Source organism: Magallana gigas, chromosome 8 (genome assembly GCF_963853765.1).
Source record: "Magallana gigas chromosome 8, xbMagGiga1.1, whole genome shotgun sequence".
In the NCBI taxonomy this organism is placed as follows: domain Eukaryota; kingdom Metazoa; phylum Mollusca; class Bivalvia; order Ostreida; family Ostreidae; genus Magallana; species Magallana gigas.
Genome location: NC_088860.1, coordinates 2,342,576 through 2,360,388, shown reverse-complemented (window position 1 = coordinate 2,360,388; position 17,813 = coordinate 2,342,576). Strand labels below are relative to the sequence as shown.

The 17,813-nt window shown below is 33.4% G+C and overlaps 1 protein-coding gene and 1 long non-coding RNA gene across 2 annotated transcripts; one reads left to right on the top strand and one right to left on the bottom strand.

Moving 5' to 3' along the window:
* Nucleotides 1-545: 545 nt before the first annotated feature.
* LOC105343457 (leucine-rich repeat-containing protein 63) lies at nt 546-4,757 on the bottom strand. Its single transcript, XM_011450848.4, has 11 exons — nt 4,608-4,757; nt 3,624-4,326; nt 3,218-3,452; nt 2,903-2,991; nt 2,660-2,745; nt 2,390-2,473; nt 2,121-2,272; nt 1,894-1,977; nt 1,617-1,761; nt 1,224-1,318; nt 546-1,061 (listed from the first exon to the last, which is right to left on the bottom strand). Exons 1-11 carry the CDS (start codon nt 4,626-4,628, stop codon nt 836-838), a joined length of 1,920 nt encoding a protein of 639 aa, XP_011449150.3. The 5' UTR covers nt 4,629-4,757; the 3' UTR covers nt 546-835.
* LOC136270608 (uncharacterized) lies at nt 4,642-17,498 on the top strand. The gene is made up of 3 exons (XR_010708474.1): nt 4,642-4,687; nt 6,562-6,687; nt 17,272-17,498. It is a non-coding gene; the product is annotated as an uncharacterized lncRNA (long non-coding RNA).
* The last annotated feature ends 315 nt before the right edge of the window (nt 17,499-17,813 follow it).

Below are 17,813 nucleotides of genomic sequence, written 5' to 3'. Positions count from 1 at the left end.
TTCTCAATGCCCGACTCTGGGAAGATAAAAACTCAATGTTTTTAACTATTAAGATATTTAAGAATGTTTTTAATTAACTTCATATAAAATTATCGTATTCATCTATATTGCACTAGAAATTACGGTAACCTCATATGCGTGAACGGATCAAGGGGGGGAGGGGGGGTCCAGTGCACTCCCTCCCCCCCAACCCCCCTCCAAAAATGTTGATGAATCAAATCCACATGGTAAAGTCCCCCCAAGTAAAAAAAATGCCAAAGGACCCCTTTCCTAGAAAACAAAAGTAATCATCTTTCAGTCTTGATCCTTACTTGGAAATTTTCCTGTATACAATTTATATAATATTGTTTGTTCATAGCACCTGTACTAATGTCTATGGTACAAGTAACAAGCTATTCACCTCAAAGACAGTGTTGCAATAGACGACTCTGGTAGTGGTGCGGTTGGATACCAGTTAGACAGACAATGACATGAGCAGCTCTCTAGCTCTCTTAATTTAATTCTCTCTCTCTCTCTCTCTCTCTCTCTCTCTCTAAGAAACCATCTTCATTGTCTTAGATGTTTTTATTATTGTAACATATAACAGCCTATATATTCAACAATTCATTTCAAACAGCAATGCACAAAACTGCACAAAAAGAAATATGTAAGTTTTAATTTATTTCCACCCTAGGACAGCATGGTCAATAATTAACTTATAGGTATTCCTTGTCTTTTTTTTCATTTTTTATTTCCTTCCGACCTCGATTATAACAGCGCCTTAGGTCTCTCAATCAGCAGCATCCACTTGAGTTGTCTACCTTTGGAGACATTTATCTTTAAGAATTATCTCCCTTTACTCCTCTTCCTCCTCCTCCTCTTCGCCTCTAGGAGTAGACTTCACTCCATATAGGATCTCAGACAATGTGTCCTTACTGTGTTTGAAGACCTGTAAACAGCTTGGTGAGCATGCCCGAAAGAGGAACGGTAGGTTTTTAATTCCATGGAGTTTACTGACTGGACGAATAATTCGGAGACCTGGGCCAAACAGAGCACCATGGCAACAATCGCACACCGACCGACTGTAAAAAGATTTTATCAGAAATTAACTCATACTCACTCAAGTTTCAGGATAATTATAATTACTGTTACAGCAATATACAGCTCTCAATACAGACAAAAGATAAAGTAAATTGTAAGCATTGTTGAAATACATTTGTCGGCTATTACTAAGAATAACTTACTTTGCCAAGACTTTTTTAACAGACTCTGGAAGGACATCCTTGTCATCGATAACTTCCCCTTCCACCAAAGTCAAGGCACACATGTCAATTAAACGCTGAAATACAAAGCAAACACATCACATTAACCAATGGCTAAACCAATGGATTTAATGAAATAATTATATTACAGTACATGTAATGTACGTCAGCTATGTTACATGTGCATAAAACAGAATTATGTGTCTTGATGACAGTTAGTTAGATCACTTGTAAACAGCAAATAATTGTCTGTACAAGGGAGAGAATTCAAGGGAACACAAGAGAGCAAAGGAGAAAAAATAATGACACAAGTTTATTCAGAGCTTTTTTACGGCTCAGATTTAAGGTGAAGCAAGAACTGAAACAATACAATACCTGTGGTTGGTTCTGTGTGTGCTCCTTCCAAAAGAGCGGGTGCATGAAGTTGTTCTTGACGTTGAGGTAGAACAGGTCCAGGAGCAGGGCTCCACACGGCATGGCCGGCAGCTGGTTCCCCTCCATGTTCAGCTCACGCAAGTTTCTGAGGAGGAGAAATATATGGGATTAATCAACACTGCTTCTCCTAAGATTAACGTCCACAACAAAAAAATCTCAATAACTCTAACATTAAATGACAAGCTGTTTTACTGTTGATATTTGGTTTTGTGTGTACCTCATGTTGGCAATCTCGTTTTGAATGAAGGTTAGCTTATTGTAAGAAATATCCAGATGGATCAGCTTCGGCAAGGCAAACAACCTGTAAAACACATTCAGGATTTAACAATGCAACCATAAATCAACTCCAATACAGATAGGAACAAATATGCAAGACCCTATTACAGGTCCAGTATCATTTATGTTCACAGGAAAAACTGTTTGACTGTTGATCTGACACAGTACCCCATGGGAATGTTGGTCAAAAGACAGAAGGACACGACTAGAATCCGAAGGTTCCGGAGTCGGTGGATGTCCGACGGAAGTTCTCGGAGAGGATTATTTCTAAGTTTCAGGATTTCAAGCTGTTGAATCTCCAGAATTTCCCGTGGGAATATCTGTCGTATGAAAAATCAGGAATTAAATTCTGTTAAATTATATCATGTTCTGGCAATACATTGTATATTCTCTAAAAAAAATATTAATTTGGACTTTTTTGTGTATTATAAACTTACGGAGAAATCATTGAAGGACAGGTTGAGGTATGTGACTGTCCTTATCAAAGGTGAGATGTCAGGCATTTCTGCTATGAAGTGTGCCTAAAAATCAAGAATTCCATTTGAACATTTTGATACTTATGAAAAACAGCAAGCTATTAAAACAAACAAGATTTTGATATCTTCATTATCATCATATTGTTCCATTAGAGAGATTTAAATGAACTTACATGTAAGTTAATAGTTGAGTCACACCTTACATATTCATACATCATAAATCTCACCCACCTTGAGACTAAGAGCTTTCCCACCATTTATCAGAGCATCAAGAATGGCCAACTCAGATGGAGAAATAGCATTTTCTGAGGGTGCAGCTTAAAAAAGAAAAGATATGATTGTTGTAGCTCAGTATATATGAAGGTGATAGATGTTGTTGATGATCAAAAAATTAGCATTTCTGTATCATAAGCCAATACAGAAGAGCTAATTAATTATAGACTAAGAGGATGTTAATACAGAGTGAAAACCTACTAAATGGGGATTGACTTCGCCCAGCTCCCTGGAAATATCTAGATGGGGCAGAGTGAAACATGGAATCCATCCCTGGAATTTCTGTATCCCTGCGATAAGCCACATAAATATTTTTAAAATAATTATCAAAAATATATGTTTATAAAAAAATAACACTATTAGATTTCTTGGCTATCCATAATCATGGCATAATGCCAACATACTTATACTTGAGGGATTAATGATTTAAGTTGATTTATCTCATTATATTATGTAAACTCATTAAGCATATATTTCCATCAGAAAATTTTACCATTGACAGTACTCCCCACTTACTGTCTTTCTTGGGCCGAGTGACTGGCGACATCGAACGTGTCATCCTCGTACAAGATGATCTCCGTGTGGGGAACATTGTCATCAGCGTAGGAGGGGCTGTACTTCCTCAGGGGTCGGATAACCGACTTGACCTCGGTGTTCATCAGGTCTCGTACATGCTGTTTAATCATGGCTGCCATTTCAATCAGAAGCTGCTTTTGCGGGATTCTGGGTTCAGATGGAGGGATGTTCTGAGCTATGAATCAAGAGTTTAACATCTCATATATCTGTGCAGTTAAAACTTTTTTTTTTTTAAAAGAAACTGTTTCTCACAGCATTTTGATAAATTTGTCTACTGAGTCTGAATAAACAAAATGCCATATACTACACATTGAATCAATGTTTATTTTTGTTTTTTTACACTCACCTTCTGGAGTCATTTCCATCACCTTCACTTCTTCTTGAACAGTGGGATGAATATATCTCTCAGCCAATAGTTTTGTTAACTTTTTATAGTTATGCTTTGAATAGAATATATTCCTGACTTTGCGTACAGGTATGTTTCGTAGTTCTGAAAGATGATACACAAAATTGTCCAAAGTAAAGGCAGGTGGCTGATGATACCTTATATCTTCTACATTATCCATTTGTAAAATCTCCCCTGGCTTTTTGGGAAGTCTTGTTGGAAAACTCTCCGGTCCTCTTGGTTTAAACGGTTTTACTAATGATTTACCATCAACATAAGTACCGAGACTAGTTTTTTCTCTGTAAATGGGGTCAAGCACAAACTTTTTGTCATCTTTGTGGAGGTATGATCCATTACTGTGTGGTGATATTCCAAAATTGTTTCTGTAGTACGCTCCTCCAGCAGGGTGTGATTCTGAAGGGGGAGGGGATACAAGACTAGGTACCACACTGGGGGTGGGGGACTGAAGATGTCTGTGACTGAAATCAGTCTCTTGCTCAAAGTCATAAATTTCATAAAAAGGTTTGTCAGGGGAAGGTGGTAGTTCTGGTTCCAGGGGAGGTAATTTAGGAGCCCTAGGTCTGCGAAGGAGCTTTGCCCCTCCCCCTCCCTTGCCATGACCCTTGATTATTAGATTCTTCTTGTCTTTCTTTGATTCCAGCAACTAAAATAAAAGATTTTGGAATTTTCATTGATTTAATATTGCATGTAAACCATTAAAAGTGAATATGTTTTATCTTCGTGTCGTTTAACGTACATTAGACGCAATATAAAACTGCGTAAAGTGAAACGATGGAATTTATTATTTAGATATATCAAGCACAAATGAAGTTATACTTTCTTTTGTTAAAAATTTTACTGGTTTATAGATGCCATCTTAAAAATTGTTACTCCTGCGATAAAGAACACAAAAATGATCAATTTAAAATATCTAAACAAATTTACCGATGGTCCATTAGCCGCCATCTTGACGCTGTCACCATATCAACATGCCGACAGTAGGTCTTACTCTTTCTTATTCGTAGGTAGGTCTATATATATTTTAATCATAATATAGATACATACAAGAACCTCTTATTTATCATTTAGAATAATATAACATACTCCATTTCAATTCTTTGACAATACCAAAATCATCGTTTCTCTTTTTCCACTTACTTATAAGGTCAAGATCTAACGTTATATGTCCTCGAAAAATAATTCTTTTTGTGTATGGTTTCTTCATGCACTGATACTTGTTTTCGAAATTGGAAGTTTTATATTATACACATAAACTTAGACTTGAAACGTTCAAATTCACTATTTATGTATCAATCAGTTTCGGTTTATCTATCTATAATTATAAATTGTACTTTGTCATTAACTCATGACTTAAAATTTTCAGACTACCAATAGGTACATGTATCTTTAAAAACACCTTTTTAACAGATGTATTGTTAATGAAAGTAAATACTAGTGTGCAGAATAACGTATTTATCAAAAATTTTGAAACACTGCAACAAAATTTATAGTCACATTACAAAAATCCTTTGAAAGTTATTTTTATAATTTCTAAAGAAATGTTAAAATTTTGATTTGAAAATGCTCTGCAGACGTAATACGTATCCTGTGATATATATCATATACGAACCATATATACAATTCATTTTTTTATATTATGTAATTAGTTAAGAAATAAGGTTTCATTTTTGGATGTATATCGGAATATAAATTCGGGTTGGTCACGAGATCAAATCCCATAAAGCCCGGAAGGGTTATAAACAGAGACTTTGAGTTAAACATTAATTGGTATTTTTTCTGTTGTAGGTTTATTTGGAGAAATAATGTTTATTTAAAAATCATTTAATATTTATTCGTTTGATGAGATATCGGCGCTTCTGATTGGTTGAAAAATTTCTTTGATACCTGCATCAATAAAATTTTTGCCGGATCTACTTTTCTCAACTGTTCTGATCTAACACTATTTATAGAACGAGAATTTCCAAGATAAACACTGTCAACAAAATGTAAAGTTGTGTCTGTTTTATTGTCAGCAAACAAAATACAACTTTATAAACATAAAAACTTGAAAGTTAAACCTTCAAAAATAAACAAAACACATTATTTTATTCACGAAATAGAAAATTGATGAAGTTTTCTGGTCAATTTTTTCTTTGATACGTCGATCAATAGAAAAATTATTATCTTCATTTCTTAAATCATAATTAACTATTCATCACGACCAATTCGAAGGATGTGCTTTTAATAGTTGCGTATTAATTTGTGTAAAGAAAAATTTGTTAGCAAGGTGTGTGTTTTTAAAACTATCATTTGAAAACCCCTTAGGAGCTTAAAATAGGAGGACATACACGAAATTTCATTGTGTTGTTATCATAGTATAGGGTGAATATTTATCACAAAAACAAGCTTCTGTGAGCTGGATATAAAAAGGCCATTCAAAGAAAATATATCTTTAGTTATGATATATTAAGTCACTCTCAAATTGACTTTGTAGTCAATATTAATAATTAAACGGACTCCGTGAATTTTAAATTATACTAAAACAACTACATACAAATGTTTGTGCATGAGGGTGATGGGGTTTGTAGGACGAAGGAAAATTGAGTGTGGTCTATATACAATAATATTTTAATAGAAGAAAATATTCAAATTTAAAAGGTAAACTATTTAGACTTTTTCGTCCAAACTGTCCTGAAAATAGCACCAAGATTACATTGATATCACGGAGTGAGAATAAAAGTACATCAGATTCTTATTATCAATTAAATGATGACCAACTTCTTCTCATAATTTGTAACATCCTCACAATGTCAGGGGGCCTGAGTCCACTCGTGGCCCAGGATCCCTGACATAGTGAGGATGAATTTGTAGTAACTTCAAATAAGGGAATTTTTTTTAGGATTGGACACATTTTTCGTTGGAGCCCCAGTCGATATTGGAACCTCCTACAGGTCCGGATCCAGACTAGGACCACGTCATATCCGGTTGGAGTCTACTGCAATCCGGAGAGCAAACATGAACACAGGTAAGCATTAAAATTCTAGATTCTTAAGCCATTACACGTACCACCATGCAGACTTTAGTCAAAACTACCTTGAATAATTATTTTTTTTCTCCTTCTTAACCACAAAACAACATCTACGAGTTTACGGGTTACTGTATACAGTGCAATATTCGCCCAGTTTTATTTTCGCCACCGTTGTCCGTGTAGTTGGAACTGGGCGAATTCAAATGATGGTTCTTTTAAACCAACTATGACTGGGCGAAACCTTTTGCAAGTGTAGAAGGGCGAAACATACACGGGGCGAAAATAACCCTGCATACACTATTCTGCGCAATCATGTCACGGTTACAAGATCAATTCCGCAAAATGTTGGCGAAAAAATCGAATAATGAATTTGAATTAGTCTCTGATTGAAAACACATATTTTTTTCCTAACAAAATTTAGAATCGATTTGACGATATCAAGCTTATGACCTTTAATTTTGCCGGTTTTGGTCTGTAACCGAAGTTATTACCATAACCGCGAATCAAGATAACACATTTACTCATAGGTGCTTCACCTTTTGATTCCCTCCAAGTGGCTGACAACGGGGGTCACTGGCTGCATTAAATATTTTACAACAGAACTCACGACTAACGATCAAATTAATGAATGCTAATTAAAAACATACAAATCAATATTTTATTTTCATGGCTGTAAAATATTATCATGGACATCAGACTAGTGTTATCAATATGGTTATGTCTAAGTTCTGTTCTTTAAATATCATTCTATGAGAATGAAAATATTTACAACTCTGTCGTAAGTTCTTTTGTAAAACTTCAACTTCTGCAACCTTAAAAGGCTTGCGAGGACATCTGTAACCATTACCGAAACTTGATCAGTGATGGCTGCATCCCTTTGACGATGGGAGGGGACCACGAAATTAGCTACCCCATTTTACAGGCCATGAAGATCAGCGGGCAAAATGTTCACTTATATTACTACCAATCAAATTAATACACATCTGTCTCTATTTAAACTATCGTTGGCGAAGGAACTGGCCAATAGTAAAACAATAAATACATGTAGACCATTTTGTAATTTCTTCTATGAGACAATGGCAAATGTCATGCCATTAAAATGATCCTCTGTCTTTGATTAGCTTGTTTACAAGTCCATGTACATACGAGCACGTATACTTCTATTTTATGGGCGCCGTTTTAATATTTTTGAGGTAATTTCTGATATCAGAAAATGATTTTTTGATATCAAGAATGTGAATTTCTGATATCAGAAAATGATTTTTTTAATATCATAAATTTGATATGATTTTTTGATATCAGAAATTCAAATAAAAAGGCGAATACTAGTACTAGTAAATTTCACATTTTTATTGAATACTACCTTGACCCAAAAGTAAGTTGCTAAACTACAGAGCCCGATTTGTATTATAAAATTATTTTTTTTATTTTAAAGGGACTTGGACACGATTTGACTTATAAAATGTTCAAATTTTGTTTTTCCATTTTCAATGTTTATACTGATAAATATAGAAGTTTTTAATGCTATGTCAAAATTTGAAAGTCAAATATCAAGTTATAAGCAAGATACAGAGTTCATAGTTCTTTGTTTTGTAAACAAAGCTCGAATATTGTCATTTTTTCATATGTGTTGTATTCGTGTAAGTTTCAATCAAATGTATCTTTCTTTTGTTGATTTAGTATTTATTAAGATATTGAGTTAGTTTAAATTGTTTTGACAAGTCATTTTGTCTAAGAAATGGTAATTCTCTACATTACATTTTTTATTAACAACTATAAGACTCGAGCTTTGTTTACATAACAACCAATTCTTACCTCTGTGTCTCGCTTGTAACTTGACTTTAACATTCAGTATTTTGGTCAATCAATTAAAATGCTCCAGTAAATCATTTTATACATAAAAAATAAAGATACAATTTTTGATCTCAAATCGTGTCCAAGTCCCTTTAATATTTATCTTAGTATGTTAAAATTTAATATAAGCGTTCTTGATAATTCTGGTCTGAAAAATGCTTACTGTACGCCTGTATAATCATTTCATATCATGCGACGCCATCATTTATTTTTTTTAAGATCGTGATTTATGTGCAATCTGCGCATTCAGTGCAGAAATGTCATATTAAATACACCGTAGTGCCAAATGAAGCATATAGACTCCAAAATTTTGTTTTGAATTTTAGTTATGCTATGTGTGTAGATTTTTAAAAAGTACTTTAGAAAAAAACTCTAAGACTTTTGATCGCGCAGCTTTTAACACACTAAATACAAGCAAAAAAAACCCCACAAAAAACGTGGAATATAAATATAAAGATAAACTCATAATAAACTGTTGTCCAGTCGTTATGAGTACTGCACTCTTCATGTGCAGTTGCAAAATCCTTTTATGCAGTGAAGCTTCTAGGTGATAAGTTCATTATTTGCAATTAATATCGAATGTTATGGTATGATAAAATCATAATTAATGGTGGTAAAACCTTTATACATTGTGGCGAAAGCTTTGCATGCAATTGTAAATCCTTTATATGATGTGACAATTTTATTATATGCCGTTGTTGAGTCATTATTTGATGTGATCATTTCATTATATGGAGTGGTAACTTCTTTATATGCAGTCGTAACTCTTTCTTTTTTTCTTTTCTTTTTTTTTTATAATTTATTGTTTTTGTTCCATGCATACTAATACTAATGTTGACATTAATAAATTCAGGGTTTTTTTTTATAGATTTTATACACATGCATACTCACTCACACACAAGCATATTTACATACATTTTTCAATATTAGTGGTAAATGGTTACTTTGCTTCCAAAAAGAAAAAAAAAACCAAAAAAATAAAAAGCAAAAAAATAAATAACAAAAAATAATACGAATAGTAATAATCATAATATCATAAACTAATCTAAAATGTTTTTCCATGTAAGCCACAATTTTTCAAAATTGCGCAGCTTTTGATTTTGGATAGCAGTATATAAATAGTGCCTGTTTGGGAGGGTAACAGTTGAAATTGACACCCCGAGAAAACCATTGTCAACCGACGCGAAGCGTCCTCCCAAACAGGCACTATTTATTTTGTTATACTGAATGTCTTAATTTTTAAGAAAATTTTACTGCTTTTATATAGGAATAACGTGAATTCTACAGCGAACCGTACGCGCATAATTTTCGCGCATGTAACAATTTTTAATGTTACCCGTTGCTAAGTGCGTTGCTAACGCTGTGAGGAATAGAACGGATTATGAATTGCGCTTCGCGTCGGTTGACAATGGTTTTCTCGGGGTGTCAATTTCAACTGTTATCCTCCCAAACAGGCACTATTTATTTTGTTATACTGAATGTCTTAATTTTTAAGAAAATTTTACTGCTTTTATATAGGAATAACGTGAATTCAACAGCGAACCGTACGCGCATAATTTTCGCGCATGTAACAATTTTTAATGTTACCCGTTGCTAAGTGCGTTGCTAACGCTGAGGGTAATAGAACGGATTATGAACTGCGTCTTAACCAATCAGATTTCAGTATTTAACATGAAAGTAGAACAACATATTTTTCTACATGATACCGTATTTTATTCTTAAATGACTGAGTAATCCAAGAAAATTTGGCATTTTATTTTGCATTAAGGATATCAAAATATATTGTTTAACATATAGAATTATGAAGTTTATAACCCTGTTATTGTTTGACAATGGTAGCTCACCAAGTATAACATTCGAAACATTAACACCAACTCTTTCAGAGGTCTTTCTGTATATATGAAGACTTAAATCACTCCAGAGTGTTTGTACTTTATCACAAGCAATGAAAACATGTATTATTGTTTCAACATTTTCCATACAAAAACCACAGTCGTAACTCTTTATGATGAGATTGTGAACTGGTTCTCGCTGAAAAGTTTAAATGGGGAAGAGGTCCAGTTTCATTTTGAAAAAAAAATGCCGCGTTCGTGTTACATGTTCAGATAAATGGCAGTTGCAGTGTTGCGTTTTAAATGTCATGTGTATTGCCTTAATACTAGGCATACTATCTATAGATAACTCTTCGTGCATAACGAATGTTTAAAGTTCCTTCGAACGATTCGAAATAATCCCGCTTTTCTCAACACAATCTTTTTAAAATAGAGGAGGTGACAAAGTGCAAACCTGAAGTTCGATCGATTATCAGAAAGGAATATTAAAAGGCATTATTCACAGAATGTCTGATCAATGCCGTGGTTTCTAGGCCCTGTAGCGTGGGCCAATACACATAGGGACCACGACAAAGGTCACCTCAGAAGAAGGGTATTGATCATGGAGAGGAACATGAAGATTATTAAGGGAGTTTAGTTATAACCAGTGGTAGATTCAAGGAAAGTTTTAGTTGTTTAGTCATCAAGAGATAAAATTGTCCCGAAATGTCTGATTCCTGCCGAGTGTCCGAGGCCTTGTACGTGGGTCTATGCCGTCATATCGGGACACCAACAGAGGTGACCATCAGGAGAGAGGTGATGGACATGTCGGATATGATGGATGAAATGAAGAATGCATTTAACCAAAGAGTAATGTGCAGTGGTAGTTTTAAAGAAGGTTTTAGGTTCAAATCTTCTGACAGGGACTTTATGATGTGGTATCCCTGTATTAAAGTGATAGCTGAAATATCTCAGTCCAGTTTGTATGATTTATCAAAACATACCATTGTACTATTTGAGGACACAGATACACCACCAGGATATGTCAGACTAAAGCGTCTCTCGACTCCAAAACATCAAACAGCCTCATCTTCAGATTTTCAGATTTCCGACGGGACGTACATATCAAATTCAGAATGGAGACAATTAATGTTTTCTATCCTTAGTCTTAATAAATTTGAAAAATTATTCAACAGTATCAGGATTCGTGGACCATCTGCAGCCGGTTTCAGCGAATCTGTAGAAATTGACAATGTGTTTTGTTTACACAGTTTTTTTGGCTCGCGATTAATGTGTGACTTGAAAAAGAGATGCGCTATGTTTAACTGGCCTTCTAACATTCTGATTGAAGAAATTTTAAAAAATGGATGCCATTTCGTGCCAGTTGGAAGTAAAATTTCAGGCAATGAAAATGAACTAGAATGGAGAATATCGTTTTCCCTGGCAGAACAAAAACTTGTTTATTCAATGAGTCATACTCAATTTATGTGTTATGGACTTTTAAAAATATTCCTAAAAGAGGTTGTCAACCGCGACAAAGAAGAACCAATCCTGTGTTCATATTTTGTGAAGACTACGATGTTCTGGCAAATACAAATAGGACATATCACATGGAATCCAAATGACTTGCTAGATTGCTTCTGGGAATGTTTTAAATATCTTTTAAGTACTGTTCTTCGAGGCAAGATGACAGATTTTTTTATTCCTCAGAACAACATGTTTGCCAGCAAATTGGTGACATCTCAAGGCGCACGTTCATTAAAGAATCTTAAAGATCAACTAATTGGATATTACAAAGATGGTAAATCCTGTTTGTTAAAAAGTCCAACACTTAGATCAATAATTTTACCGTATTTATCCGATATCGGTCTTAGAATACAGCCAAGTGTAGGTCATGAGCTAAGCCTGGCAGAATTAGATAGTTGTATTGCCAGAGAAATATTTTATAAAAGTTTTACATCTTGTAATGACCCAAGAAATTGTGACACCTTTCTAACTTCACTATTCAGTTTATCACAATTATCACTAACAGAATATCAGTTAATCACTATACAGTCATGCACTGCGGAAGCTCTTGTTAAAGCCGCATTTTTATATCTCAGTACTTGTAAACCAGATTGTACAAATAAGAAATTCTATAAAGTAGACAGATTAATTTGTAACCTGTTGAAGCTGGCATGTAAACTAGGTTCTGTGTCCCAGTTGCTGTATCTTGCTATGTATTACTACAGAGTATATAAAAACAGAGAAGCGCTTAAGATGATACTTGAAGTTAGATCATGGCTATCACAGCCATACCTCGTATACAAACCAGACACAATAGACAAAGAACGATATTGTGAATTTGTAGCTGGTTGGTCTCTGTCTAAGCGGTTCATGAAGGTTAGGACAGACAATATTCGTCTTTGTGAAGAATTGGGTTACATTCAAGAACTATATCATGAGCAACACTGTATACAAGATCCCTCGTTTGATATTCCACTCAATGTAATGGTAGACATGCTAAGTGTGTTATGTAACTACAGACTGGGTAACCGGTCTCAGTGTCTACAGTCACTGAAACACCTTAAGACACTGTTGCTCGATGATGACGGGAGATACGTACCTATAGATGACAGAGACATCTCGTGGCAGATACTGGGGATCTGTCAGCACGCTGTTGGGGACCTACTCGGGGCGATGCAATCTTATGAAGAATCTCAGAGACAGAAACCAGTCCATGGAATACAGGTAGCAACATCATGCAGGACATTGATCGCTATTTATCAATTACTAAAATTAAATAGTATTTAAATTCGTTTGGATTTGAGTAACACAGACATTACCTATACTACTATATTAAAATAATATACTAAGATTTTTGGGCTTTAATACCGAGAAATCAGAAAGGTTCTGTCTTTTGTTTTATATATATTTAAACATCATTGGTACTTGAAGATTACCAATTTGTTTTTTCTCAATCAAGCTTCATTAATTAATAATCAACGAAAATTCCTCTTAAAAATCCGGAAATCATCTGAATTTTTTTGGATTTTAAAATCTTGCACATGCGCATGAATGTAATGCCATTACATTCACGCTAAATCGCGGGAGGCTCTTTAGTTTATGTTTCCATGCATGGATAAACTCAGGAACGATATTACAAATACCTGTAAAACTGTCATTGAAAATTTGTCATATTTTCTGTTCATCATAGGAAATACGGGAGATAACTCTAACTCGGTGCATTTAATGTGAAAAATCCCGAGAGTTCAAAATGTCAACATGGTGTATAAATTCGAAGCGAGTAAAAAACGGTGGTGAAAAAGTGTTGAATTATTCATTAATATGAATTAGATTTAAATATGAAAGGTATTTATAGCCTCAAAATGGTTTGTTATGAATAATTTAACTGTTATTTTCAATGCAGCTTCATTAATTTTCTCCAAAATCGTTTCAAAGCGAATCTGCAATTTTTTGCTACATTACGGGTAGGTCTATATGGGAGGCATTTTAACTGTGGTGAAGGCCTGCCCCGAGATTATTCTAACTAAGCAGAGTGTAGTGAAATTAATAGCATTATTGTAGGCTTAAAGCTTGGTAATGTAAATGTCAACAATACGGTGTATCGATGTATATATTTCGTAATTTTATGTCTGATATCATGTGAAATGTCAACCTGTGCACGCAGGGGTCAAAGTCTAGTTGTATAAATAATGCTTCCATTTTCCAGTGTCTTTGTCTGTGGTAGCAATATGCATCGATTTGTAATGTATAGTCCAATACATTTCAACAATGAGTATTTTCATATTCAAGTGTACAAGTGCTGAACATTATATAGATATAAGTAACAAGGAGCCATTCTTTGAATATTCCGGGCGTGATCAAACCTATCATAAGCTCTTTGGGATGTTATGGATTTGACCACTTCACCGTATTTGATCACCTCAAAATACTGGTAATATCATGATTTTTTATTCCTCAATTGAATTTTAAAACTCAATGTGGTTTATTGTATCATAACAACTTCAGACTACCAGAACTCATAAGATGCCATTTACTGAACATCATACGCAACTATTAAAATGCTTTTTTTTTTTGAAAAATTTCAATATGTTTTCATTTTTTTATTGCATTATATATCATTTGTGTTCAACATAGTTTTACGTATGTATATATATATTGGTTATGTTTCTTTTAGTGGAATGGTGAATATAATTTTTTTATGTTAATCTTTATGGACTATTTAAGATTTTTTTTTTTACGTCGGATTCTTTATGCTATACACATGTCAGTTGGTTTTGTTTCTTATAGAACAATCCTATATGTGTAGCAAGTTATTGATATTTTAAGTCCACATGCGTATTGAAGCAAATAATTGTTATTGACATACATGTATATATGTATTGTATTTCGCATTCTTATAGTACTATCACGAAAATTTTGACTTCCTGCGTTTTATTTTTAAACGCAGTTAAGGTGAAGCATTGTACATAGCATCATTTATTCATCAACAAATTCAAAAAAACTACTCGAAATTAAACTTTTTACCAAAAATTACACTAATTAAAATGTTGTCATATGGTTGTATACGTTGCATATGGTCTATATGTGCAGTATTTCAATGACTTTTTAAAACAGTCTGAACTTGTTATGATACAAATAAGTGACTTCATACATTTTGCTAGTGGAATTTAGCATAAGTTTGTAAATGAAATGCATGTTTTTTAAGTTATCTCTGAGTATCAGTACCTGGAAACATGCATATGAAATCAAAATCATACGCTCCAGAATTCCTCAGTCCTTTGCAATTTTTCCGGCGATGATGTAGATATATTTAAGGAATGAATTTAATTTCTACCTATGACATACGATGTAGTAAAGTTTCAGCAGTTTACACTTTCTAAACCTCGATGCGGTTTGCAAAAAAGCCTTAATTGTTTTAAGTTTTGTTATTCTCGTATAACATAGGTAAACTTTAAATTTATTCCTTTTAATTTAATTTTTAACAACAAGAATCATAAGATAAATCCCATTATTTTATAAATTGACGTAAATCTGTGAAAAATTTAAACCCACTGCAAAGCGGACTAATACATTTTACACGCTCGTCATATTGTGACATAGACAAGTTATGCCATACTAGTACGATATACATAAAGAATGTGGGCGCTTAAGATGTACTTTCGGCAGGAATCTGGGCGCACAAGAAGAGTGAAAATTTCATCAATTAATTTTTAATATTTTTCGAATTATAACCGTTATTTGGTATCTGTTGGATGTGGAATGAGTGGAAAAATATTTGAAATGCAAAAGGTTTTATCATAATATGGGTCTAAATATAGCAACACGATGCAATTCATGCGAAATCCTACTTATTAACAACTGTTTTTAAATGATTTTGTTGTCTCTGGGTCTTCTCTCCACAAATTTGAAACGTGTAAAGATAACATATTTCAACATAAAAATGTCGCTTTTTAAAAAAAGATATAGAGATGACCCAGAGATGACTAATTATGTACTTTTTCAAATTATTTTTTGAAGGATAAAAAACAAAGTCCATTGATATGACAATGTTGTTTCAAACAGTACTTTATACAGCCAACTGACAAGTCTCGCATGGCGCAGTGGTTTTGTCTTGGATTAGTGAATACAAACATTCAGTGTTTTGGGTTCAAATCCAACTGGTGGTCTTTTAAAAAAAACTTTTTTGTTTTAAATGTTTGTTATTATAACCTGATGTTGAATTATAGTATACCGGTATATTTTTTAAATTTGTTGTTATTGATTTCTAGATCTGCTGTATGAACAATATTTTCCTTTTTTATTACTATTTTTTTTTTGGATATACACAATATAACTTCATTAAAATATGTTTGCATTACCATTTCCAACTAGTTATTGGTTTACCTCTCATTGCGATTTTTTGAATGCTTGTGAGTTTTTTAATAACCGGAATAGCCATGTACTTCGACACTCAACATAATATATTTCTGTTGAAACCTGTACATAGCCTTTCGAGGTTATAAACATTTAAATCCCAGTTGATTCGAGTCGAGGATTCCTGCAAACTTACCGTCTTGTGCGCTCACTTTCTTTGTGTAGCGAATCAAATAAGGCGTTACAATTAAAATTAAATTATTATTTTTTCATTAATATCGTAACCCTCCTGTACCTATTTATTATAATTGAAAGTAAATAAATTTTGATTTAGATACATATGTAAATTTTGTAATAAGAATCAAATACCTGTCTGTGGATAATGCCCGTATATATCACCTTGACGGAATTTCTCTCATCCACTTAAATTTATCTACACAGTGAATCATGATTTTATTTTATGTACAATAAGATACAAAATAGTCTTATGTCCAGAAAAAGGCATATTCTTCTCTTTTTATGTCAAATTTGTAAAATATATTATCATAAGGGAAATTCTATAAAAATTGGTTAAAGTAGATGCATTATCTAGATTGCGCATTGGTGTTTTTTGCTCATAGAAAAATGTGTAATTAACTCCAGTGATGAGCCTGTCGACGCCGGGTCATAAAAATAAACTGTTTTCGCTAAGTACAGCGCATCAGATCAGCAGTATGGACTTGATTGATTTATTGATTAGGATGAGAATATTGTAGTGTTAGTGCATATAAAATGGAGGTGCGGGAAACACAGCTCTCGAAGCTGTCTTTCTGCCTCTTTCTTTTTTTTTTTACAGGTAAGATAAATAGATCCACTTGCGCGTATTCTCAAAAGTAATTTTAATAGATTAATAGGGTTCAACAAATATTTTTTCAGAAATTTTTGTAATGAATATTAATGTTGATACTCTTCACTGTTATTCAAATTCATGTTTATTGTTAAAATGTTATATGATGTTATAATTTGAATAAAGAGTAGTCACGTGGAAGCTGTCTTTCTGTCTCCTCTTTTTGTGCAGATTGGGACACGGGATACTCCCCAAGAAGAGCTTTCCAGTAACACCTTGGCTAGGGCACCCGCCAGGTGTGGGCATGTTTGGAAACAATATATCCTGATATTCTATCTAATAGATGAATATTTTGATAATGATTATCAGACATCAAAATATTTTTTTAAAATTTCATTGAATAAATTTACGTAAAGGGGTGAAAATAAAGAATTACATATTCACGTTCTATAAAATTTGCTTACACAAGAATATGTCTATTAAAACTTGTCAATATGTTACTTATATTTGTTACTTCGCAATCTACACTAAACAGAATATTTATTTCAAAGGGACATAAACACAATTTTCGCGCAAAATTTCAAAGTTTGAATTTTTTTCATTATATTGATACACGTACATTGGTTTGTATGCCTGACAACAAATCACACCTGATCATCGTTTGTAAAAACTATTGATAACGTGATGACATATCTATCATTTGAAGGGCATTTGAGTGATACGTTAATGTAACGGGAATAAAGTGAACGCCTGTACAGAGTCTTCAGTCAGTG

Bases quoted from the DNA above. Each gene is read 5' to 3' on its own strand.
- LOC105343457 (XM_011450848.4), bottom strand. From the start codon at position 4,628: ATGGCGGCTAATGGACCATCG. The intron at 2,992-3,217 runs GTAAGTGGGGAG...GGCTTATCGCAG, and splicing joins CACTCGGCCCAAGAAAGACA to GGATACAGAAATTCCAGGGA. The intron at 1,319-1,616 runs GTATTGTATTGT...TTTGTATTTCAG, and splicing joins ACACACAGAACCAACCACAG to CGTTTAATTGACATGTGTGC.